This window comes from Orcinus orca, chromosome 13, assembly GCF_937001465.1.
Source record: "Orcinus orca chromosome 13, mOrcOrc1.1, whole genome shotgun sequence".
Lineage (NCBI taxonomy): Eukaryota > Metazoa > Chordata > Mammalia > Artiodactyla > Delphinidae > Orcinus > Orcinus orca.
Genome location: NC_064571.1, coordinates 9,110,525 through 9,137,609, shown reverse-complemented (window position 1 = coordinate 9,137,609; position 27,085 = coordinate 9,110,525). Strand labels below are relative to the sequence as shown.

General features: G+C 44.8%; 1 protein-coding gene and 1 non-coding gene across 9 annotated transcripts; one reads left to right on the top strand and one right to left on the bottom strand.

Annotated features, from left to right (window-relative positions):
• Nucleotides 1-712: 712 nt before the first annotated feature.
• On the bottom strand, nucleotides 713-25,083 carry LMAN2L (lectin, mannose binding 2 like). 8 transcript variants are annotated; one of them, XM_033401878.2, is made up of 9 exons: nucleotides 24,918-25,068; nucleotides 23,521-23,639; nucleotides 20,386-20,503; nucleotides 19,491-19,573; nucleotides 7,410-7,442; nucleotides 6,175-6,336; nucleotides 5,809-5,923; nucleotides 2,525-2,644; nucleotides 713-2,195 (listed from the first exon to the last, which is right to left on the bottom strand). In XM_033401878.2, exons 1-9 carry the CDS (start codon nucleotides 25,057-25,059, stop codon nucleotides 2,053-2,055), a joined length of 1,035 nt encoding a protein of 344 aa, XP_033257769.2. In that variant the 5' UTR covers nucleotides 25,060-25,068; the 3' UTR covers nucleotides 713-2,052. The 8 variants fall into 8 exon arrangements, with proteins under 8 accessions (XP_033257769.2, XP_004277827.1, XP_033257771.1 ...); XM_004277779.4 differs by having other exon boundaries at nucleotides 24,850-25,065; XM_033401880.2 differs by adding an exon at nucleotides 22,967-23,047 and having other exon boundaries at nucleotides 23,521-25,064.
• Nucleotides 21,467-21,539, top strand: TRNAK-UUU (transfer RNA lysine (anticodon UUU)). Its single transcript has one exon. It is a non-coding gene; the product is annotated as a tRNA-Lys (tRNA).
• Nucleotides 25,084-27,085: the final 2,002 nt, after the last annotated feature.

Below are 27,085 nucleotides of genomic sequence, written 5' to 3'. Positions count from 1 at the left end.
CTCACCCCTCACGTGACCAGGTGGCCCCCTCCTCTGGGACACAGCTGGGACTCCAGCGCCCAGAACGACCTTCGGCCCCACTCATGACGGGAAGCATGTTTCTAGAACAAAAGGGGAGAGCCAGAGCAGAACCTACCACGCTAGTCAGATTGTTTCCTTGCACCACACACTGCTCTGAGGCTGGCCCGGGTGGGGGGACTGCATTTCACGTCTTCCCCGCCCTCTTCACAGAGCCTCAAGGACCTCATAAGCTAGAATCACACAAAAGCCACAAGTGTGACGATCTCCACGCTGAGCTGCCCCTCCTGCACCCCTGCCCGGGCCAGCTCACGAGCCCACCGGTGTCCTCCCACTACAGGGGTCTAGCCAATCTCCCCCAGAACTCAAAAACACAGAACAGCCATTTGCTTTCTCAGTTCCACCTGGTCCGAAAGCCAAGCCTGGGGCCCCAGCTGACCCTCTGTCACTCTGGAGCCGCTCTGCCATGGGGGGAGGTCAGGAGGGTCCCACTGTCATCCCACCTGCACGAGAGCACTACCGCCTATGGGAAGGATACAAGAAAGCTGAGGACAACAGAAACCCACAGCCAGGCAAGGTAACCCTCCTTTCCTTCAGGGCTGAGCAGAGGGCTTTCCCAACCCAGAAGGCAGGGCAAGCGTGGATGGCTTACGGCTCAGCCAAACCCACCCGTAAAAGGAAGGCCACTCAGAAGTTCACGTTTAGTTTCCATCAGCCATGTTAAGACTTTCCCTCAGGCTACAGAAGCACAGAGCTAGGAGAGCTCAGAGTCCAAGCCCTCCAGGGAGCCTCCGGCCTGTTAGCAATGGAATCACAGGGCAGACAGGTAAGCAGCACGTGACCCCTCATCAGGTAAGGCAGTGGAATCAGGGCTGACCCACAGAGGACACTCAGGCTCGGCTGCTCAAATGACAATGAACTCTTCCAGGCACAGATGCCGGGGGTCTACTGCTTCCAGATTTACAACAACCATTCCTTATCCATTAAGAAAGAGAAGCCAGGTTTCCTCTTTGGGCAGTATCCAAGCTCAGGCTATAAGAACAAAGTTTCCTTACATTTTGAACACTCTAAGTAGGCTTCCAAAAATTATGATGAACACAAGACATGCAGCTAAGCAGGCTCCAGAGAGTCCAGAAACATCTCCACGTGGTCAGATCATGTGACAGGTGTTGCTTTCGGTGTCAAAAAGTGGAGCAGTCAGTTTCACAGTTAGTCCCACTGCATCCGTGACGTCTCCCAAGCTTCTCTTGACCTGCACACCAGCTTTCAGCCAAACCTGGCTGAGGGCCTAAAGGGACCTAATTGGGAGGGTCATGACCACACCAACAGAACCAAGATCACCCGCAAGAACAAAGGCTAGAGCCGTGAGCCCCAGCAGAATGGCCCCTCCCTACGGCCACCTAATGAGGGTCAGTGAAACTCAAGTTTGTTGTGTAGCCCCAGGCCCCAAGAGAGAGGCAGCCAGATGTCTTTTCCAGCTCAGGTTGCATCTGCAGAGGACAATGAATGGAGGGGAGGAAGGCAAGGCAGGGAAGAAGTTTCCATCCAGATTTCCAAGGAAAGCTCCTCAGGTGGAGAGAGGCTTAGACAAAAAGCAAAAACCAGTGGACAGATGGCTGGACGGTATGAGGAGTTATCAGTTTTCTAGTCTTTGCAGATTTAAGAATGAAGTACGAGGGTCCTCTGAGCCCAACAACAAGGCAGCCTGGGCTATGACACTCTTTCCGGTGGTTTTGGCATCATGACAGCCTATGTTCTCTCCATCCCTCTTCGCTCCCAAGTGGCAGGACTGCGGGGAAAGGCACATCACAGCAGCATTGCCCAGGGGGGTGGGCTTCCTGATCCAGAGTTCGACGTCCTCATGGGTGACCATGGGAACGCAGTGTCCCGGCACTCAAAGCTCCAGTGACAGAACCGAGTCCTTGACCAGCTGCTGGAGACGAGAGAAGACCCGCCTGGCTATGTGCTCAGGCCAGTGCCTGCTCCTCCCATACTCCTGGGTGACAGTCACAGAGGTCGTGATCGCAGGAGGGCTCAGTAGAAGCGCTTTCGGCTCTGGTTCTGCCATTTGTTGTAGAGTATGAGCCCAATGACAATGGCAAATACGGAAAACACCAAAGAGAAAAAGACGATGAGAAAGAGGGCCAGGCCACTCAGGGGCGGCAGCGGGGCTGTCACTAAGAAAGCAAGAGAGAAGCAAGTCAGAATGAGGGAGCCCGCCCGGTGGGAAGGGCCAACCAACAAGCTATCGAGTCCCCATTTCTGGGAGCTAGAGCTCAGACTCTCCCTTTCCGGATGCCGCAATTTAAAACCTAACAGCCCACAGTCTGCTCATCTGTAACACAGAGACAAGCGAGAAAGCAGGGGCAAGTGCTCCAAGTGCTTCGGAGAAGAACCCCGAAAACAGGCAGCCCCGCCCAGCTGTACTGCATGTCACCCCAGACCCCCACAGACCTCAGCCTCCTCACTGGCCATGGGGCCTTTCCCCAGGATCCCCCGTGCTCACTCTCGGGCAGTTTCATGTTGTCCACCGAGGGCAGGAACACATCTCGATGCAGCTTCTCCTCTTCTGGGGTTCTCTCCACCGTCAGCTCAAACAACTTCAGGGAAATGACATCATGGTTGTCTAAAGAAAAAGAGAACAAGGATTACTCAAGCCACCCTGAACAGAATGTCTTGGTTCAAGCTTCTAATCCACAGCTAACAAAGTGACCTGAAAAAAAAAACTGAAACTTGTTTCTCATCTAAAAATAAGGACAAAGAACAGGGAATATTCTACATTATCCTGCATTTATAGTTTTTATCAACAAGCATGCATTACCTATATAATTTTAAAATTTAGAGAGGGACTTCCCTGGTGGTCCAGTGGTAAAGAATCCGCCTTCCAATGCAGGGGACGCGAGTTCGATCCCTGGTCGGGGAACTACAATCCCGCATGCCTCGGGGCAACTAAGCCCACGGCACCTCAAGTAGAGAGCCGGCGTGCTGCAAACTACAGAGCCCACGTGCTCTGGAGCTGCGGTGCCACAACTGCAGAGCTCACACGCCCTGGAGCCCGCGCACAACTAGAGAGAAAACCCGCACGCCACAACTAGAGAGAGAGAAGCCCGCGTGCCACAGCGAAAGATCCTGCATGCTGCAATGAAGATCCTGCAAGCCACAACTAAGACCCGACGCAGCCATAAATAAATAAATAAATAAAATATATAAAAAAAGGAAAGTCAATGTTATAAAAATAAATAAATAAAAATAAAATAAAATTTAGAGACGATACAAGAACTAACCCCCAATCACACGTAAAACCTTCTAGTGAAAGGAGACACAGTAGCCCCACAGCTTCCCTTTAACATGGACAACACACACAAGCAAGACAGGAGAGGGCCTCACAGCAGCTGTTTAACGGGCCATGAGCAGGGCACAGCTATTGGCCTGGAACACACTTCCCTTCTGGACTGTGCCTAATTCTTCGCAGTAACTGTGACCCTGAATCTCACTATTAATTACCAGAGAAGGATGAAGAAGTTAGAGACTCAATTTTTTCTCTCCTTTTTTAAAGTAACATTATAAATTCAGACAGTCAAACATACTTGACGCGTCTCAATACACTGAAGTTGTATCTCTTACTGAAGCTCAACCCAACCCAAGTTTATCCAGTGGGAGCCTACTGAAGTTGCCTCCCAAGTCCTTTTACACGAACCCAGAAGTTTTTGGTATCTTCCTTGCTTTTCTAGGAAGTTTTCAGCCTGTATTTCCTACCTTAGACCCGGCATTAGCCATTTCCCCAAGAAGCTCCTGTTCCCGTTAGTATTGGTATTTGTACTAAGAGACCACAAATATGGGTGCTAGGGGTGCTCACTGCTACTAGGTTGGTTTTTGCAGACTGGATTTCTTGCCATCTCTATTATTAGGATGGCATTTATAGCTGCTTGGACTCTCAGAATCTTTAGCAGACCCCCAGGTAAAAAAACTGGATTTACCTTCAATTAGAAAAAATGTTTTCTCTGCCAGGACTGAGATTAAACCATGGGACAGGATAAAGAACCACAGTGATGCTCCTCACAATGTAGGGGCATCAAAGGCTGGGACAGCTGTGATGTGTCCTTTCTCAGCAGTTTCCAATAATCCACAGCAAAACAAGTTAAGATGTTAACAAGAAAGACCTTAATAGAAAGACGCAATTTGTATTTAGGGGTATCCTACAGGTGGAGAACATGGATGTACTAACCTAGGCATTATTGCCAAGAACTTAGAACAAAGGACTCCTTAGGATAAACAAAAAATTACTCTTTGGCCATTTCCAACAGTTGGGAACAACTTCCCACTGACAAGTACAACAGGAGGTTAACTGAGCAGGTCCCAGAAGCCTGCAAGCTCACAGGAAACTTGTGGACAGGGATACCTCTTTCAACTTGAGTCATATAACAAGATTCCATAGCAAAGATCTCCAGCCTGTGCCTCCCCTTACCTGTGCCAAGGTAAGATGTCCCACAGTTCTGGCCTACCTGCACAGTATTTAGAACTGGCTGCCAAAATTAATCTCTTATAAGTGACAGGAAGCAGATCAATGGTTGCCTGAAGGCAAGATAAGGGAGGAATCCTGCAAAGGGGCACAAGAGAACTTTTCCCTGATGGAAACATTCTGTATCTTGACTGGGATGGTGGTTATAATATGTAAATATTTGTCAAATCTCTTCACACTATATACTTCTGTTATGTGGAAAGCATATCTCAATAAGGTTGATTTTTTAAAAAAAATTAGTTGCCAGGATTTACAAAATCAGATTTCATTAAAAAAATCCAGATTTCCAGCTTCTCTTGAAAAACTAGAAGACATGGCCTCATTGAGCCCACATTTTCTATTGGCAACAACGGCTGAAACTGAGTGGATGCTGCCCATTTCAGATGGGTATTTGCCTTTCTTTCTTGCCAGAAGAAAGTTCTACTTCATCCTAGCTTCACTCATAATACATTATATCAAAAGAACCAAAAGTTTAATTCTTTACCTCTTCTGAAAAGACGTTATGATTGATGCTAAAGCCAAGGGAGAGAATAAGCACATAAAAGAAGCTTCTAATCGGAAACAAGTAGGAAGAAAATCCAGAGGAGAGAGAACAGTAGAAAAGCCCGGTACTGCTAACGCCACATAAGTCAAGGAAGGCAGGGGTTTCAGAGCAATTGGTCAAACAAGCTGAAGAGAGGACCAACAGCAAGCACACAGAACAGCGAAGAAACAGAAGAGCTTTTGCAAAACTACTTGTGCTAATAGCATGGCAGAGACACAGGCCTGAGTGCAGCATTTACCATGGGGGTAAATCTACAGAGGTGGATGTCTTAGAAATGCAAGCATCTGCACACACAACACATTCAAAAGTCTGAGCACAAAGGAGAGTCTGGGGGTCGGAAGAGGGAGGGCAGAGTCAAGGAAAAGCTTTGTTAAGAGAAAGGGAACTAAGCACATTAGGTGAAAGGACAGGAACCTGGCTATAAAAAGAGGCACAAGAAATAGGAAAGCACAGAACTCAAAACACAGGCTGGAAGAGCTGGCTTGATGTAGAGGCAAACACTGCTTTCCATTAGCACCAAACATCTCCCGAAGACAACTGTGCTAGATAACCGCCGGCCTGGGCTTTTAAGGGATCTCAACACGAGAATGCAGGAAGATAAGCGCTCACAGGGCACTTGTTTGCCAGAGTTCTGCATGGCTGGCTCTCCCCTCTGAGAAGCCTCACCCAGGCTGCCTATTGAGATGTGATCTCAGTTAGGGCAAGTAAGGAACGCACATGGCAGTACCTGAGAGATCTCCAGTGATGGAGGAGGTGCCGAAGTAGTAGCCCCGGGGCAGACGGACACCGGGCACCTCTATGCAGTCCCTCCACTCATGCTTGCCATCGATGTCCATCATTATCTAGAATAAAAAGAAGAGATAGGGCTTCCCTGGTGGCGCAGTGGTTGAGAGTCCGCCTGCCGATGCAGGGGACACGGGTTCGTGCCCCGGTCCGGGAAGATCCCACATGCCACAGAGCGGCTAGGCCCGCAACAGTGAGAGGCCGACGTACCGCAAAAAAATAAAAATAAAAAAGTGATAAATCAGGGCCAGGCCACGGAAGTGGGAGCGAGACAGCCCATATCGCCAACAGGTCCAGAACAGGGACTCACCGTCAAATGCCTCTTGACATAGCGAATCACAAGGAAGGTGTCATAATGGAGATTGCGGACAATGGCCGTACAGCCCCCCAGCTCTGTAGGCCGCCCGTCCCGCTCGTGATCATAGCTGAGGGAGCCATTGTTCACCATGGCTGAGATGTAGGGGAAAACCCGCTGGGAAAGCAGGGAAGGAAAAGCAGAGAACGGTGAGGAAGTACTCTTAGGAACACCTGTGCAAACAGCATCAGGAATTCTGCACATAAAGCTGAGGTCCTCACAGCAGACCAGACAACCACTCTGTCGCATCACTAGCAGCCCCCAAGAATCCACACTGAGATGGTCACTCGAGGGACATGGCCCAGAGGTGACTGACCTCTCCACCTGCCTTCAGGAATCCTCCTTGCACCCATTTGGGGTGGATCTGGAATGGCCCCTCTGACACTCTGGAGTCTGACTGGAATCCTCCCAAAGATCGCCATTTGGCACTTATAGTCTACACAAGACTGTTGTTTTTCTTCGTGTGTGTGTGTGTGTGTAATGGCCATGTAAACTTCTTGAAGAGAAAAATCATTTATTATGCCTCTCTGCATGTGTCCACCTTAGCTCCATCCCTTCCCCCCCAGGGCAAGTATTTTGCACACAGAGGTATTCTGAAAATACCTGTTCAATCAGGGAAATCTTTCCATTCAGGATAGCACCTTTCAAATTCTAAAATTCTATAAGCATATGATGTTAAATGGGTCAGGACTCAGAAAGGGCAGTGCCAGAACCAGGCTGCAAGGTGGTGTTCTCCGGCCACAGATGACTATTCTTAGTCAAAAGACCACCCAGCCCATTTAAGCTTCACCACACATAACTTCTCCCACTAATACTCAGGGCAAGGTTCTCCCACTGAAAGTTTCCTCATATGCCACCCATTTTCCCACCTACTTCAGAGGTCCTCTCTCTCCAATAGACTCGTGGAGCAAATTCTTCCCTAGAAATAATGAGCTAACCATTCCAGAACAAGCCCAGTGCTAAGGCAGTGCAGAGAGGCAGGGGGATGAAAGGACAGGAAACATGAGACATGCCACTTCTTTGGTGAGTCCCTCATTGTCCTAAACAATCAACATGCAAGGTGAAGATGCAGTCAAAATCGGAGACTGGTGACTCCTGAGACAATAGCCACACGGATTCTAAACAGTAGCAAATGTTGGATGGACACATAGGGAGTACGGGATGGCCATGGTGGGTCAAGAACTGAGTACCTGGACTCCGGGAGAATATCGTCTCTTCTGGGCCTGAGAGGGTCCAGCAGGTTATTATAAAAACAAGAGAGGGCACAGAAGACAGGAGACCAAGTCAGAAAGAAACAGCCATGGAAGAGCTATGACCCAGCTGTGGTGGATGAGCAAACCAATCTAAATCCCCAAACAGAATTTTAGGGTCCATGGAAGGCATTTCGCAAGTCTTCATACCCCTCAAAACTACAGGCAAAACTATATGCACAGGTGTTTGTACATTTTCTAAGGAGAGGGTCTGCTGCTATCATCAGATTCTCAAAGGGGTCCACTAGGAAGACCCCTCTAACCCACGTGGGGTCCTGAAACTCTCCGAAACTTTATAAAACACACAGCATCACACTCTCCAAGCAGGCCTCACTTATGTCTCTGACAGTCCAAAAGTCAGGCCATGAGTTGGTCTGTACCCAGACTACAGTATTTCTTTAGCAAGGGGAGAGACAGGAGTGATAAATGGGGCTAAATTCTTCCAAATTCAAGATGTCCTTTACTGCCCAGGATCTGAGGATATAACTCTTTCCCAGAAGACAAAAATCCCATCACTTGAGAGGCTATCAAATTAACTCTAATCCAAAGGGATCATTTACCCTGTAATTGAGCCTTATGGACATATATTTCCAAACAGTTATTCTAACCGACAACATGTGGGCAAGAAAAAGCTCTGTGGGAACGCTGCAGCAGGACAGACTTAGAAAAATCACAAGGTTCAAGCATGTTTAGCTTTGCTCCAGAAAACTGCTACAGTTCTAAGCTACTAGCAGTAACAGATACCTGTACAAGCTCAGCTCGGCCCTGCCCTACAGGAAGTGTGGGCAAAGGTGTAGAACCCAAAGCGTTCCTGCCCTCTAATCCTTAGTGAGCACCTGTTACGAGCCAGGCACAGTCCCAGATGCTGGGCGCTCAATGGCAAACAAGATAGGCAGACATCTGCTCTCATGGAGCTGACATTAGAGTGGAGGGGACAAACAATAAGTAAGTAAATAAAATCACTTGAGACTGATAAATGCTATGATGAAAATAAAATAGGTAACACAATAGAGACTGATGAGGAAACATCTCTCTGAGGAGACATCTGAGCTGAGACCCAAGTAGTTAGAGAGAATCCACCAAAAAATCTGAGGGCACAGGAAGCATGAGGTTAGCATATTCAAGGACCAGAAGATGACAGGGGTGTCTTCAACCCAGCTAGTGAAGAAGGGGCTGGTGTGAGCTGAGGAGGGAGCCAGCTCACACCAGCCCCTTACAGGCCACAGCAAGGGTCTGGGGTGAGCCTCAGAGTAGCGGCTCTTCTCTTGTGCCACTGGTGGCATATGTACAGGATTACAGAAAGGTATGAAATGAATCAGTGGATGATTAAACTACTGGAAAACTACTCTTCTACAACTATCATTCAGGACAAGGGAATCATGAGTATGTTATCAGCAGTTTACAGAGATGGGCTTCTGACAAGAAAGCCCGTAACTTCAGTGAACAATTAGGGAAAGAAGGGATTGAAAATGCCCTCGTGAGCTCTGATGATCCCAAGCCTTGCTTCATTTATCAACCCCAGCACCTGTGATCAGAAGTTGAAGTTGTAAAAAAAAAAGAAAAAAAAAAAGTTGAAGTTGTAACTTTCAAGGGTGTGCCTAGGACGGCGATCCTTAACCTAAGGGGGCCTTACCAAGGCTGGTGAAGCAGCCAATCAGCCAGTATCAGCCAGAGGCAAGCTGGGCCTCAGGATGACCTGGGGGAGCTTTTCAACTGCACATACACGTGGGTCCCACAGTCAAAGAGCCTCACTCAGTAGGTCCAGAATGGGGCACGGGGCTATGTATTTTTTAAGAGGCACCACAGACGACTGGGATGTGCAGCCAAAGTTAAGAAATACTGCCCTACACAGAGTCCCACAGCTTTGGAGCTGGAATCTGTCTACTTCAGCAACTCCTGACTCGGCCTTCCACCTTCCACCTCACATTAACGATGTCTTTAAATGCCATCTTAACTTCTATGCCCAGTCAGGAGTTCTTGAAGGGTTCCTCGGGTACCCACTCATTTGACACAGCAGCTCATTTTCTTTCCTTGGAAAGCAGCCTATATATAGCCAGAACCAAAGGCAGAAGAATCACCCTGACTCCGGCAAAGGTGGTAGTTTCATTCCTAATTTAAGAGTCATCAAAAATTAGGAACTCCTACCTATTGTCCAAATGGTTGATGTTGGAAAGGTGGGGAGATGTCTTCAACTTTTTGCATTACTAGGCGCTCCACACAGTATTGCACCTTCAGCACAACTTGATTGAAAAGAGACTCATGAACTTGTGGTTGTATGGATCCTATGCTAAAATTCCACAGGTGCAAAGCACACAGGCTGCGAACCACTAGGTGTAAAAAAGAGCACACTCGGCCCTCTGTAATCAGGGAGACCTGGGTTCTAAATGCAGTTACACCACTCACACCTGTGTAATCTCTCTGAGATTCTATTTCCTCACTGTAAGCAGGGAGAATAATACACAGCTCACAGGGTTAATTACGAAGATGAAATATGTAAAGCATTTAGTACAGTGTCTGGTGTTCAGAAGGGAGTCAATAAATGTTCATTCAACCAATGACTAAATTAATGAATTTTTAGATATATTGTTCACAGGTGTTCATATATAAACACAAAGCCAAACATATGTCTTTTAGAGCAGTAATTCCCAGACCATTGGCTGCCATGGACCACTAAAATCTCTAAACATGTTTTTGGGATTAATAGGTTTGCCTTTTCTTGCTTTTTTTTTTTTTTTTTTGCCTACTAAATATATTAAAATATAATAATGAATGACAGGACAACCATCTGTAATAAACATCATTTTTAAAAAGAACATTCTAAACCAAAAAAAAAAGAACTATATAATTTTATAATAATTAATAAAACATTTCACATTTATGAAAAGTCACTTCACTGTTCCTATTCTTAAACCAGTGAAACTCTGTAACCAACCAATACGAGTCTATGAACCAGCATCTAGGAGCCATTCTCTTAAAGCAGGTTTACCAACCTAAACCCTAGTGCAGTTGAGGAAGCTGGCCAAGTTTGCTCCCTGGAACCTAGATGTGAAAAAAAGGAGGGTGGGAGGGGAGAGGGAGAGCACAGAGCCACACCAGCTACTGCCAAGATGTCGGTAAAATGTCTCTGGGAATGTCACTTAGTGGTGTGAATACAAATGGCTAGCGTTTTTTGAGAGCTTACTCCGGGCCAGCCACTGTACTCAGTAATGTATACATATGCGTTCATTTAATTCTCACAACCCTAAGAGGTAGTACCGGTATCTGCATTTCACAGTTAAGAAAACTTGTTTAAGATAACGGAGGTATTAAGTAGTGAAACAAGTGTTTGAAACCAGGTAGTCTGGCCTCAGAGCCCTGGCTCAATCACTATGACACACTGCTCTCAAGATCAATCAGTATGGAACAATGGTTGGTATATACTTAGATACAACCAAAACCAGCAAACAAACAAACAAAAAACCTAGGTCTCTAATATACCCTGAAATACAAAGAAATACTGGAAAATGGCTCCAAATTAAAGGAAAGGAGAGATATGACAACTGAATGCAACACAGGATCTGGGGTTTTATTTTGCTATAAAAGACACAGTGGGGACAACTGGTGAAATCGAATAAGGTCAATAGATTAGATAATAATTCCTTACCAGTGTTAAGTTCCTGATTTTTATCACTGTGTTTAGGGAAGACAAGTGAAGAATTTAGGATTAAGTAAACATGATGAAGGCAATTTACTCTTAAGTAGTTCAGAAAAAATATACACATATGCATGAGGTCAGACACACACACACACACACACACACACACGAGCACAGACACAGACAAACATACACATATACACGTAAAAGAAAAGGACAAAGCCAATGTACTAAAACATTAACATTTTGGGAAATCTGGGTGAAGAGCATTCTGGAATTCTTTGTTGCATTACTGTAAGTTATCTGTAAGTCTGAAATTATATCAAAATTAAAAAATTTTAATGATTAATCTGAATCTAGTATTTACCACACTTTCAATTTTTCTATGTCTAAAAAATTTCAAAATTAAAAAAAGGTTTAAAAAAACAGTATGTTAAATATGATGCAATGTTTTCATTTTTAGAAAGGTGTGTATAGTTCTATTTTTTAGTCTTTTCTGATTTTTCTGTAATGAGCTTTTACATAAAAATAAGAATTAACAAAACAAATGCCTCTTCTACAGCACCTCCATGTGACCGTCCCCTTGGCTCACCAAAAGAACACACTCACTGCCACTTCCCAGACAGATACTTTTCAGACTTTCAAAACTTTCTAAGTCGCTGGTCCTACAGTACTCTTCATCCAACTAACCCTCTGTGCAGGAACCTGGATAGAGGTGACTGGCTAACTGAGCAATACCCATCCTACTTAGAATGGGTAACATCAGTGAGATTAAGCAGCATGAGAAGGCCCCTGCTCCATAAGCCCCCAAACTCCTACTAAACTAGACTAGCTGTGACTCTGTCTCCAAGTCTCAAAGCTCCTCAACTGGAGGATACGGAATAGTGCAGCCTCCAGGCCAGTTGACTGCCTGGAAGAGCTTCACATACTTGAACATTAATCATCATGAACTCTTAAACTCACAGAACGATTTTAGTCCCATTTATCTTAGTTGTGATCCCCAACTAGAACAAACGCAAACCAAGTAATGTGGGGACTTCAATAGAGTACTGTAAAATCAGGAAACCTTAAACTCCAGGTATGCCCCAAACACTGAAGTTCATAACCCACCTACTCAGACTACAAGGGCCAAGATGCAGAACACAGCCTAAGAGGCAACACCTTAATCTCACTGCTAACCACCATTACGGTAGTATGTGAATACTTCTTGTTAACTCTATGGAATAGGAGATCTTGTCTATAGTTCTACTGTGGGGAACCCATGAATCTCCTGACATTGTATATAAAATCCTATTGTATTCAAATCTACCAGAAAGCCGTACATTTCTACTTCCCCTGAAATCTAGTTCTCACCAATGAAGCTCAGCCTCACTGCCTAATCACATCTGAGAGCTTGCTGGACCTAGTTTCCAAAGGAGTGTCTCTTAGAAAACACTGCTTCACCAAGGACTGAGGAAAAAAAAACAACCCTAAGTCACATCCAAGTAGTATAACAAGAGAATTTAAGAAGTTATGGAGTTCCTTTAATACTGTAAAAATTCTGTCCACCAACAATAGAGACCAAAAGGGATTAGTGTCCTCATCAACATAAAGATTTGAGGGAATGTGCTTTTCAATTGGAACGGCGAATTATTGTTAATTTTCTTTCAGTTTCAAAAGAGGAAAAACAATCATCACATTAAAAAAATACGGGAAGCCCCTCAAACTAGACTTCCAAGCTGGCCTGATCCGAGAAGAGCAGTGAGCTGCTCGCACCACTTTCCAACCAGCTGTTTCTGCCTCCAGGGGTGAGGTCTGAAGGTCTCACTGGGATGAATGAGGGCCAAGGCTGCAAAGGGCTGCACTTCTGGGCTCTCATTCCAGGAAGGTCTCTTGCCACCATACTCTGATTTCAACTGAGAGAAGACATTCCTACTCCAAGACTGCTACTGAGTTCTCTGCAATTTTTCACCAACATCTGGGTTCTCCTGAGAAATGGATGACCATGAGCTGATGACTTCCTGGTGCCAAGAAAAGATGATCAGGTTGTGTTTTAATCAACACTGTAAAAAGTTAGCAATGCCAAGATGTAACTCACATACCACACAATTCACCTATTTAAAATCTATAATTCGGGGGCTTCCCTGGTGGTGCAGTGGTTGAGAATCTGCCTGCTAATGCAGGGGACACAGGTTCGAGCCCTGGTCTGGGAGGATCCCACATGCCGCGGAGCAGCTGGGCCCGTGAGCCACAACTACTGAGCCTGCGCGTCTGGAGCCTGTGCTCCGCAATGAGAGGCCGCGATAGTGAGAGGCCTGCGCACCGCGATGAAGAGTGGCCCCTGCTTGCTGCAACTAGAGAAAGCCCTTGCACAGAAACGAAGACCCAACACAGCCAAAAATAAATAAATAAATAGATTAATTAAAAGAAAAAATCTGTAATTCAATGGGTTTTAGTATGTTCACAGGTAAGATTATGATAACTGCAATGAACTGTAGAACACTTTCATCACCCCCAAAAGAAACCCTGTGCACTCTCCCCACCCCAGCCCCCAACCCTGGCAACCACTCATCTACTTTGGCACCTGGCAACCACTCATCTACTTTGTCTCTATAGATTTGCCTATTCTGAACGTTTTTTTATATATGGGATTATACAATATGTGGTCTTTTGTGACTTGCTTCTTTTGCTTAGCATCTTTCCAAAGGTCATCCACATTGAAGCATGTATCAATGCTTCATTTTCTTTTAATGTTGAATGATATCCCATTGTATAGATATAGTTTGTTTATCCATTCATCAGCTGATGGACATTTGAGTTGGATCCATTTTTGGCTATTATGAATAATGCTGCTATGAACATTCATGTAACTTTTTGTGTAGACATGTTTTTATTTCTCTTGGGTGTATATACCTAGGAGTGGAACTGCTGGATCATATAAACTCTACATTTAACCATTTGAAGAACTATGGAATAGTTTTCCAAAACAACTGTACCATTTTCCATCCCCTCCAGCAGTGTATGAAGGTTCCAATTACTCCACATTTTTACCAAACTTGTTATCATCTGTTTTTTTTATTTTAGCCAGACAAGTGGATATAAAGTTGGCATCTCATTGTGGGCTTTTTTTTCGCACTGTGGTTTTGATTTGTATGTCCCTAATAGCTAATGACGTTGAGCCTCTTTTCATGTGTTCGTTGGCCATTTATATCTCTTCTTTGGGAAGTATCTATTCAGATCCTTTGGCCATTTTTCACTTGGGCCATCTTTTTAATTACTGAGTTGTACCTAGAATATATAAGGAACTGTTACAAGTCCCTTATCGGATATACAATTCACATTTATTTTCTCCTATTCCATGGGTTGTCTTTTCACTTTCTTGATAGTGTCCTTCAAAGTATAAAACTTTTTAATTTTGGTGATTCACGTTTAGTTTTTGATCCACTTTGGGTTAACATTTGTGTATGGTGTGAGGTAGGGAAACACTTCATTATGCTGCCTATGGATATCCAGTTGTCTCAGCACCATCTGGTGAAGAGATGATTCTTTCCTTATTGAATTGACTTGGCACCTTTATCAAAAATCACTTGTTCATAATTGTGAGGATTTATGTGTGGATTTTCAATTCTATTCCATTGACCTATATGTCTACCCTTATGCCAGTACCACACTGTCTTTATTACTGTAGCTTTATAGTAAGTTTTAATTACAGGAAGTGTGAGTCCTCGAACTTTGCTCCTCTTTAATCAAGAGGAGGCTATTCTGGTTCTCTTGAATTTCAATACTGATTGTAGAATCAGCTTGTCAATTTCTGCAAAGAAGCCAGCTAGGCATTTGAAAGATAGGGGTTCCCTCAAATCTGCAGATCAATGTGGGGAGTGTATCACCATCTTAATGATACAAAATTTTCCAATCCATGACATGGGATGTCTTTCCATTGACTTAGCTCTTTTTCAGTTTCTTTCAATAATACTTTATAGTTTTCAGAGTATAAGTTTTTCAGTTAAATTTATTTCTAAGTACTTTATTTTTTTTGACGATAGTTAATGGAATTGTTTTCTTACTTTCATTTTCTGATTGTTCAATGCAAGAATATAACACACAATAGATTTTCGTATGTTGATCTTATATCCTGTAACCTTGCTGAATTCATTAGTTCTAATAGCTTTTTGTGAATTCATTAGGATTTTCTATAGATAAGATCACATCATCTACAAAGAGAAATCGTTACTTCTTCCTTCACAATCTGGACTAGCTGCCCTGACTAGAACCTCCCGTACAATGTTGAATAGAAGGGGCAAGAGCAGACAGTCTTGCCTTATTCCTGATCTTAGGGGGAAAGGATTCAGTCTTTCACAATTAAGTATGATGTCAGCCATAGGGTTTTCATAAATGCTCTTTATCAGGTTAAGCTCCCTTCTATTACTAATTTGTTGAGTATTTTTATTATCATAAAAAGGTATTTAATTTTGTCAAATACTTTTTTCTACATCTATATGATTATATGGTTTCTGTCCTTTATTCTATTAATATGGTCTATCATATTAATGCTCAGATATTAAACCAATTGTGAATTCCTAGAATATAGTGTATTTATACATGGTGTATACCCCTTTTTATATGTTGCTAGATTTGGTTTACTAGTATTTTGTTGATGACTTTTACATCTATACTCACAAGAGATATTGGTCTGTACTTTCCATTTCTTGTGATGTCTTTATCCGGCTTTGGTATCAGGATAATACTGGCCTCAAAGAATGAATTGGTTAGCATCCGCTCCTTTGACTTTTCATATGGGTTTGAGAATTGGTATTAATTCTACCTTATGTTTGGTAGAATTTACCAGTGAGGCCATCTGGGCCTGAGCTTTTCGTTGTGAGTCACTTTTTAATTACTAATTCAATCTATCCAAATTTTCTATTTCTTCAACTATCATTTTAACAGCCATTTATGGTCTGACAATCTCACTGTGGCACAGGTGGTACCCTGTTCGTCAAATACTAAAGCTCTTGACTTACCTAAACAACAATTCTTATATTGCTCATGGGGGAACTGAGGTTATGTGATTTTGAACAACGTGTCCAGATTTCAGGGAGCCAAGGCTAAACACAACTTAAATCCTAAACTCCCTCTCCCCCTTCTCAGATGCATTAATGTTGCCAGTATTTTCCCAATATTTCCTCATAAACAAATGTGGTAGACAGTGAACTGAGAAACGATGTCAAGGGCACTCTGGTGACAAGGAAACAAGAAACCAGAGAGACAATTTTGCCACTGCCTTGAGTGACCTGCTGAATTGTTCCACAGCCCCTCCTGCCTGCTCCTTGTCCTCCTCGTCCAGCACATCTTCAACACACGACGTTTCCAAATTTTCAAAAGGTACTATATTTGTCACCCTCTCCTTATGAGCTCAAAATAATAGAGCAAAATAAAGAGATTGTAGTCTCTGGAGTCAAACCCACTACCTGGGTGTCACTGACGAGTTTTTTTTAACCTTTCTGTACTTCAGCTTCTTACCCATAATGTAGGGATAATAATAATATCTACCCCAAGGGGTTGTTAGGATAAATAGGTAAGACATGTAAAAGCACTCAAAACGATGCCTGGCGCCTTCAAGTATGATGTCAAAGAAAACCATGCCGCTAACAAAACACATTTGACTTCACCCTCTAAGACAGTACCAGGTCATTGGGATGTAGAGAGGAGTACACCTTCCCCACTCTCTGCACTGAGCATAAGCTCTGAGAACTGAAATTGCAGAGGAGATCACTCTGAGAATGAATATCTCCGTTCTCAAGGAAATCATCCTGGCATAAGGAAAAAACGGATGGGAGGTGGCAGAGCACCATAATTACAAGTGCAGCCTGTGGAATCAGGTGGACCAGTGTTCAAAATCTGGCTCCACCTTATACTGGCTGTCACCTTAGACAAGACACTTCTCCAGTCTTCTGTTTATGCATTGGTAAAATGGGAAAAATAATATTGACTATAAGGAGATTTGATGAGAATCAAAATAATAACTGCAAAGTACCTGGCACATAACAGCCACTGAAAAACAGAAACTGCTTTTATTCGTTTTTTTAATTTAGTTTTAATAAATTTGTTTAATAAATAATAAGGAAACAATGACCTGACGTTGATCCAGGGGTTCTTCAACCTGGTTATGTATGGGACTCTCACCTGGAGATCTTTGAAAAAGTAAGGTTGCCCAGATTGCACCTGGGCAATCAGGACAGCATCAGGCTCTCTGACCTCGGGGCCTGGACATCAATCGTTTTAAATGCTCTCCAGGTAATTCCAAGTGCAGCTGGGAGTAAGGCAGAAAAGAAGTCCCGATTTTTACCATCTGAAACTAATTTTTTTTGATTAACATCTACTCTCCTTACAAAATAAGGCCCATCAGATCTGCCCTCTCAACCAGAATTACTTCTATCTGATGGAGAAATGGAAGCTAAAAGAGTTTGAACGATTTATTTCTGGGAGAAACAGGGAGCCACGTTTAAAACTCTAGTCAAGGGCTTCCCCGGTGGCGCAGTGGTTGGGAGTCCGCCTGCCGATGCAGGGGACGCGGGTTCGTGCCCCGGTCCGGGAGGATCCCACGTGCCACAGAGCGGCTGGGCCCGTGAGCCATGGCTGCTGAGCCTGCACATCCGGAGCCTGTGCTCCGCAATGGGAGAGGCCACAGCAGTGAGAGGCCCACGTACCGCAAAAAAAAAAAAAAAAAAAAACAAAAAAACTCTAGTCAAGCCCTGAAGCCCACACCTCTTATTCAGATGTATTTCTAACTACCACCACTATTTCTTCAGCGGGACTGCAAACCTTCTCATGACATTCCCCTCATTAAAATCCTTTAATGCACTTACCCCCTTAAATACTTAGAAACCCAGACTCCCCAACAGACACACCACCCTTCAGAACCTGCCCCACAATGTGCACGGTGAGGACGAGTCACCTACATTCAGGTTGCTCTGCTGCAGGTCTAAACAGCCAAGTCACCAACTCCCCAAGGAGACGCTGCTCAATCTCACGGGCCAGTTAACTTGCTCAAGAGGGAAGAGTGTTAGCAGCAAAGAATGCAATGTGAATGGCAGCCCTGGAACATGGCGAGACCGAGGGCCCTGTTTTTCTTTCTACCCTCATCTCTCCCTGACCCCCCTTTTCCCCCTCACATCCACTTTCCCTTCTCTAACTTTATCACCTTAACACATGGCTTTTCCCTCTGCACTGGTTCCTAAGTCTGCAGATTTCAACATCAATGTCACTTCCTGGAAGAAGTCTTTCCCAACCACTGTCCCCACCACCACTGTCCCACCCCAGGTTAGATGCTCCTGCTGGGTCTTCCTATAGCCCCCCCTTGGAGCACCCCCACTACTACATCAGCACCCCTGCTACTAAGTGCAAGGACTGTGCTGGTCTCGCTAATTCCCAGGGCCTGGCACCTTGAAAGTGCTTGAGGTCTGATGGATGGAAGAAGAGCCCAGAAGCAACGTGGAGAAGCAAGTCTATAACTGACCCACAACAAAGGTTCCTCTCCTAACTCAGGTCTCACTTTCCACTTCCTCTAAGCAGAACTCTGTGGGGAATGTGAAAAACTGTTGAATCTGGGTGTTGTATATACAATGATCTGTTCATCCAATTTTTTTATAAGTTTGAAATTTTTCATAAGGAACTTTTGGGGAAAAAAGTACAGTAAGTTCTGCCTCCATTCCTAATCCTGCCCTCCTTTCTAAATATTATTTAGCAACAGGATACCCAGCAACAACGTGTCCTAATCATCTTCCCACCATTTGCTCTTAGGGCCGTTAGGCAGAGAGCGAGCACAGACCTGTTGCTAGTGTAAGACAGTACTTAAGAACACTCAGGGTCAGCTAACAACAAGAAGCTTCTGCCAACAGCCAGATACTGGATTTCAACAAAATGCTGAGATTTCACCAATTTCTTTCTACAGCCTTTCCTAGAGGAGAGGAGACTTGCTGTGCAGTCCTCTGAGAAGAGGAAGAAGAAGAGGATGCTGGCAAGGGGGAGCAGCTGCAGAAGAGAGCTCAGCAGTGATACAGTACGTCAGGGGAGTGGGGGTACATAAATTCAGCTTGCTCTGTGCTGGCCTAGGTGCACCAACCAGCCACGCATGCTCAAGCCTAGGGGCTCCCAACGTGCACAAGAGAGCACACTGTTAACACTAAAGAAAAAGCCCCATTCGCGAGAGCCATTCCCAAGACTGTGCACCATAAACAGCTCTATCTAGAAAACACCCTGACAGAGACATTAACTCTTGAAGTTCAGCAGGTGAAGAAAATAGAACCGAACCCCTCACTTTCTTTCCCCTCTGTTTCCTCTTGAACAACATTCCTAAGGCAAAGGGCTGTGACGTCAGGGCAGCTGACCTAAGCTCTGACACTTGCCATTACCTCTTGCTGCTTCTCCTCATTGGGATACGTGTCTACAAATACTCCCAGCCCCACAAATTTGTCCATGTTTCCAAACACAGGCCCTAGAGAGAGAGAACAGATGATGAACAGTGAAATAAAGCCAAGAGTTGATAAAGGAATAATACATCACTATGATAGAGGAAAAAATGAAATTCAAAAGACTCCCCAGCCTCTCCTTAAGATGAGGAAACAGCTGTAAAAGCACCCAGTGAAGGGCACGGCCTGTAACAAGCACCCAGTAAGCACCTGCAGTTGTCTGTCATTAAAGGCGGGGAAAGAGAGAAGGCCAGCACCACCCTGTTTAGTACCCCAGTTGCTCCCTGATCCAAACTGGTTGCTAAGGCGCCCCTAAAGAATTCTGCTTCACAAACACTTGGTGACGACTACACCCCTGAGAGAACTGAATTCCCAAGTTTCCACTTCTTGTTGCAGAAGAGATCAGGTCAAATCAGGCTGAGTTTTGCCACAACTTGGAGCAATGGCTCCCACACAACAAGGAAAAATAGATAACTCTTCTCCTTTCTCCTGACTCAGGAGTTCTGAGATCGGTCACTACGCATGCCCAGAAGAAACCAGCATGCCCAATGTCAGTGTTCGGGACAGGCAGTGCTTTCCTCCGGCCAACGGGCCAGGAGGTTTCAAAGGGAAAGTGGAAGTTACCAATTAGCAAGAAATCACCCGGGATGAGTCAAGTTCAGCTGCTTTTAGGACTCAGACCCCATTCTAGAGACTAGACAGGCCAGTCTTTATCTACAGACATCAAGGGAGAGGGAAAACCGCTGGCACTGTGGAGACGCACTCTTCTCAAAAAGAGGGCACACAAAAAAAGCAGGCCTGTCACACACCCCACAAGAGCAACCCAGGGTCCCAGTACCTGGCTGCATCCGATCCTTTGTGTACCAGATCGCCAAGCCGTCCCCGTGCAGGTTCTTCTTCCCTTGTCCGTGGATTTTGAAGTGCACCTGCAACTCCCAGTCTCTCAGGAAACATGGCTAAAGTGAAAAAGACCCTAGAATCAGTGAGGAACATGAAACATGAAGCCCTCAGGCCCTCATCCACAGTCTACAGACTCGGAAAACACAAACGCAGGTGACATGAGGCTAAGGGGTAAAACCGAGATCTAAGACTTGCTAAGTGTTCGTGTGGTAAAATTAAACAGATTGAGCCATTCAACTGTATATGATATTTAATATGAAAAGTGAATAAACCTCCCCATTATCTTCACCATCTCCCAACAGAAACAGGATAGCACTCCACGGTTGGAAAAGACAAGAGAACTTTGTGTTAGAGCACCGTGATCCTACATCCACCCAGCAAAGGATCTCAGCTTACAGAGCAGAGGTGGCTGATTAATTAACACTCATCTGCAACTTAAGATCACCCCTCTGACAGAAAGACTCTAAAAACCTTGGATTTCAAGAAGGGTCAAAGCCCCATTCATTACAAAAGAAAAAGATAAGCTAAGTCATTCTGCAAAGGTCTCCAGGAATAATTAGCAGATGCTATAAACAACTCTAATTGGCTAGACTTGGCCCTATGCCAAGCTGAGGGGCACCCCAGAGTTCCCTTGAGAAGGGGTAAGCTATGCCCCCACCAACCTCAGGCCCACGGCCAAGGAGCACAAATGCACCAAAGGAGAACACCACCATCCCCAGCACAGGGACAGCCTCTGGTGGAAAAACATTTAAGGAGGTGGTTACCAAACAGACTCTTGTTTTTCTTCTTTTGAATTGTGTATCAAAACCTTGGAAAAATGGAGAAGGAGGTAAGTGGATGGTTAAGTGTTCTAAATAGCTGAACACTTTCAACCACTTTCAACCAACTTTCAAACCAGAGTGGTTATTTGATTTACAGAGGCTCCTGGTTAAAGTTCACCGTGAAGAAAGAAGGGAAGGAAGAGCGATAGACCAGTGTGGTTCAGCCAAAGGCCCTCCAAACAGATTGTTCTGGGGAATTCCCTGGCGGTCCAGTGGTTAGGACTCTGCACTTTTGCCGCCGAGGGCCCAGGTTCAATCCCTGGTCAGGGAACTAAGATCCCACAAGCCTCGTGGCCAAAAAAAAAAAAAAAAAAAGATTGTTCTGGCTCTTGAGCAACATATTGCTAGATTATTTTCAGTTTTCATTTTTAATTTCTGGGAAATCTTCCAAAAGTGTTAGTATTAGGAGCACATAGTCAAAAATAAAAGGGGTATGGATACTCCTGAGTTCACCAAACAACCCTGAAATCTCCAATAGCTCTCCCTCCTCTGATGAGCCCAATCCCTGTGTTGTCATTCGGGGTTCTCATCTTCCTGCTTTTTCATTTAGATTTCATAGCAAGAGTGAAATTCAGTGGCAGGAAGCTGCCCCATAGCCAGTGGGTAGGTATGATGCCCCTGGGAAGAGGGCAGGGCCAGAGAAGTTCACACTGAGCCCAGAGGTGTCTGCCATTCATCCTTGGCCTTGTGTAGCGCAATGCTATGCAGTTTTGCTCAGGGCTATGTCTAACAGTGGGTCTCAAACTTTGCTGCATATTAGACTCACCCAGGGAGCTTTTAAAAATCCCAGTGTCTAAGCTGCACCCCATTCCAATTATTTCAGAATCTCTGGGGATGGGACCCAGCCACCAACTCCAATGGACAGCCAAATTTGAGAACTGCTCAAACAAATCCATCCTATTCAAATAACTCAGAAACAATGCCAAAGCTCATTCTGAGAGTCAAATAACAAAAAATACAGGTATCAGAGAATCTGAAAAAGAGCGAGATAACTAGATCCTACACTAGAATCACTGCTACATAAAAGGGTTACGTAGAGACAGCTAGCAAGACAGCAGCAAAGTCTTGGACACAATCATTTATAATCCATAGACCTGTATCAGTGAACCTTGTAACAGAGGTGTAACAAACAACAGCACATTTCTATAACCATTTTAACTTTCCAAAGCTTTTTCATGTCTATTGCCTTATTTTATTCTCACAATAATCCTGGTGGGCAAGTAGAACAGATATTATGAAGCTCATTTAACAGTTGGAGAAACTGCAAACTGAGAGAGGATAAATACCGGCCAGGGCTCACAGTGGGTCTGTGATACAGCTAGATTGAGAAACCAAGTCTTTCAACTGCCAGCCCTTCACCTCTTCTACCAGAACACACTGCCCTGCATTCTGTCCAAGACTGAGTTCAGCACTGCAATCTGGGATAAGGGGCCAGCTTGTGCAAACAGCTCCACGTAGAAACTTCTCATCCCACTGCTCCTTTAGAATTCTCTGCCACACAAAATGAACAGGGGAAATAAATCATTTCCTTTTCTGAGATTCACTTGTCTACAACTAACGATAAAAACCATGTACAAGTAAGTTCTTAGCTTCTACGAACCCACGAGAAAGTGTTAAAGGATGCCAAGGTCATTCCTAAAAGTGGTCATAAAAGATTGAGAAAGAGCCCTGGAAACCGAAAAGAAAGCATCATCTTACACTTGTACCAAATCACAGTGCAGCCACACCAGGAATACTGCATTCACTTCTCGCCGCCATACCTCAAGGAAGACAATGTAGCTAGAAAAGGCCCAGAGAAGAAGGACAAATAAAATGACCAAGGGCTCAAAGTGGCTTTTACACGCAAATAAAATTTAAAATTGGACTCAAAGGGAAATAACAAGGGGGGGGGTGGTACTGGGATGAAGCTTGAGATAAATTTAAAAGAGCAGTCTTCTATTTCATAAAGCAAAGTAATTAAACATGAGTTAACCTGCAAAATAACACTCAGGTCAATCAGGAATTAAAGACTGCTATTTTTCTATTTTCAGAAAATAGAATCAAAATTGATTATCTGCTATACTTAGGGCAACAGAGCATCTCCCTAAATATCTGATTTCATTATGAAGGTCATGATAATCTCTGAAATGAAAATCCTTGATATCCACAGAAGACAGAATACTGGGATAGACAGTGAAATTAAGTCAGTATGCCACTGGTGAACTTTTTAGTACTTTCTGGGTCAGCCACACAGGAGGGAGAAAGATTCTTACCACCCGGTTCCACAGGGCACCCTGTTTACTTTGCATATCTGGGGTAAGGCGGATATACTGGGTCATCACCATGGCATTGCCCATCAGATTCCACAGGGAGGAACTGCTTGTGCCTACACCTACGGAGAGGAAGTAGATCAGTTCATTCTCTTCAACACCAACCCGTTCGGAAAGCCACCATGGACCCTCCGAAAGCTGGAGTCATCACCGTTTTTTCCTTTCATGTCACTCGATCTCCCACCTTCTGTCACTCATAACATTTCAACTCTTTACCATCTTTACAGTCTCCTTTCACAAAGACTTTCTCAGGTTAAGACCCCAGAGCACATCAGAGCTGTCACTTTACCCATGCCACAGTAGCCACAGCTCAGATCCATTCTTCCCCATTTTGTATGTGAGTAAATTTTAGCACCATGAAATAAAAAGTTTCCCCAGTTATACCAAAAGAGCTTGACCCTTTGGGGCTCTGGGGCTTAATCACATTCTTTCTTTGAACAACCCAAGAGTGAAGCTACTTTTCTCCTTACTTCAGACTATCAGCCCCTTGAGAGTGAGAACTTTGTGTCTGTATAACCCACAGTATTAGCAACGAGAAGGCACTGGATGCATCTGCTAAGTAAATAATCACCCTTAGCAGCAGCGTATACACTCTTGCACTCTGTGTTTTTGTTTGTTTGCTGTCTCCATATCTTCCAGTGGGGAACAGACTTGTGTTGATTAAGCCATCTACACTGATTTGGTCTTCTTTGTAGCTAACCGTGTAAATTTTCTGGTTGATAAGCTGTGCCTAGCGGTCTACGAACACTAAACAGAGCAAAGCTAACCAGCCTCTTTCATCAATAGGGCTCCCGGACTGGAGAAGAACACGTGTCTCAACTGGCAACAGAATTTTATCTTCTCAGTCCGGCCAAGTTCTACCCTACCTCTGCCGCCTTCTTTATTTCTAGCACATCCACAGCTCCATCCGGAGCCCGGCTCATTGCTAGTGGTCCTCAATCACTCCCATCGGTCGCAGTGCTCTCCCCTTCCCACATTCCTCCTGTTCAACTCTAAGCTCTCCTTCCTCCAGGCCCGGCGCTAGCGGCATCCGAGAGTGCGGCTTCGACCTGCTGGAAACTCCCAGGGCTAACTCCGGGGTCGGGGTGAGGGTAAACGGGCCCCTGCCCTTCTTACCCGTGGCTCCCAAACACAACGAGAGGCCCCGGTGCCCCCACCCACAGCCGGCAGCATCGTCGGGGCCATGAAGCCTTTCACTGCCCCCGCCTCTACGGACAAGCTCAGGTCCGGAAGCTCTCCCCAAGCACGACCACCTCGCCCCCGGCGCCTCACCCTGGTAGGGCTTCGACAGCGAGTGCTCCCGTTTCAAGTACTCGAACGTTTGACCCGCCCTGACTTGCCGTGGCCCCTGCCCAGACCCCAACAAAAGAAGAAGGAGCAACATCCTGGACCCATCCCGAGCCGACAAACGCCGCCGCCACAGCTGCCACCACCCAGAGGGTTCCAGGGCCGCCGCCATCTTTCCCACTGCCTTCCCTTCATCGAAAGCCCGCCCCGTCGTCCAAGCCATTGGCCCATGGTACCACCTTCTTCACGTCCTATTGGCTCTCGTCGAGTCCCCGCCCCCACAGGTGAGCATTTCTCCGATTGGCTGGCTTGAGTACCAGTTTGTCTTGCCAACTCAGGAAAGGGGCGTGGCCGAATGCCTGGATTCCCTTATTTGCATTTGTCCTGAGTGCCACTAGGCCTGCTGGGATACGTAGTGATTTCCGTTTCGTCTATACATTCTAGAGTAAATTTAAAGAGATAAAATGTTTCTTCCAGTTCCACGCAAACGTTCTAGCCTCTCTGCCATAGTACCCTCCTGACCGTGCGGATCTATCAACTGATCTATAGAATTGAAGGGAGAAATAGACAACTTCACAACTCCAGCAGTTGGAAAATTATCAGGAAAATTATCAAATTTATAAAAGACTTGAAGAGCACGATCAAACAACTTGACCTGATGACATTTATAGAAATTCCAGCCAACAACAGCAGAAGACACATTTTCTTCGGGTGCAAAAGAAACATTTCGCAAGATAATCTGAACCAAAAAACCCAAACCTGCACAAATTTAAAAGAATTGAAAGCACATAAAGGATGTTCTCCTATCATTACAGTATTAGACTAGAAATCAATAACAGAAAGATTTCTGAGAAATCTTCAAATGTTTGGAAATTAAACTAACTTCTAAATTACTCGTGAGGGAGTAGGAGGCACCGGGCGACTTCAGCGAGTCCTCTGAGAAATGGAACAGAGTAATCAATCCTTTACCTGTTGGTGCAATAATACATCCGGGCCCCGAAGCCAAAAAAGTGAGATTCATCCCAGCTTCCATTCTCTTTCTCAGCAATTCCACCACCGAAACAGTAAATAATCATGTCTTGATTGTTTTATCCCTAACTATTTCTCAAAGCCATCACATCCTTTCCATCCCTCCCTTTGTCTTTCCCCTGAACCACAGCAAGTGTCCCAACTGTTGTTCTGTCCACCATTGTCCACATGGCCATCCAAGTGATCTAAACCATCTACCCATGCACTTTCCTGAGTGTCAGGGTTAAATAAGTCCATACAGGTAAAGCTCTTACTTCTTAGAGTAGTGTCTGCCATGTAGTAAGCACTGCAGTATCAGCAGCATCACCATCATTATTAACAGAGCCCGGTATGGTTCACCATCACCTGTGGGGAAGAGATTCAGGCCCCTCAGCCTAGCACACAAAGCCATCTGCCATCTGGCCCACAGCCCCCTTCCTTGTCTATATGCTCCAGTTTCCCCTGTTCCCTCTCCTTTGCCCCAGCCCACTTTCTCCTGGAGGCCTTCCCTGACTCCCTCAGCCAGCGGGCAGTGCCCCACTCTGAGCTCTCAGTGTTCCCAAGCACATTTCTTACACAGTACTTGCCAGCTCTGCGTCTCTGTCTTCCCAATAGACTTGACCAAAGTTAAATCCTTCTTTCCTGAGCATAAATATTTTTAATAGGAGATATATGACTATGAGCCTGTTTTATGGGGGATCAACTTTTTAAAATTAAAGCTGTCACAGCTATTGATCTTTTACACGCTCCACACAAAGCAGATGACTGGTGATAAGACATTAGGAATTGAATACATCTATCCGTGTCATACCTTGGCTTTAAAACCGTGCATGCCTCCCAATTACCACAGGATAAAATCCAAACTCCTTAGTGTAACATTCAAGGCCCTGCTCAGCCTGAGTCAAATCAGGCTGTACACATGTCTATTACAATGTGTGTCATTCTGAATTATGGTGCTCAATTAGCAGATTATATGTTTGTTTCCCCAGCAAGTCTGAGAGCTCCTGGACCACAGGGAGCAGATCTTACTCATTTCCTATCCCAGGCCCCACCCACTTCCCCACTCCCTAACCCATCACCCAGCACATAGTAGGGATTCTCATTGTTTTGAATAAAATTATTTTCATTGTATTTCTCTATCAGCTGGAATTTTTTTACTGTGGTAAAATATACATAACACAAAGTTTACCATTTTAAGTATACAGTTCAGAGG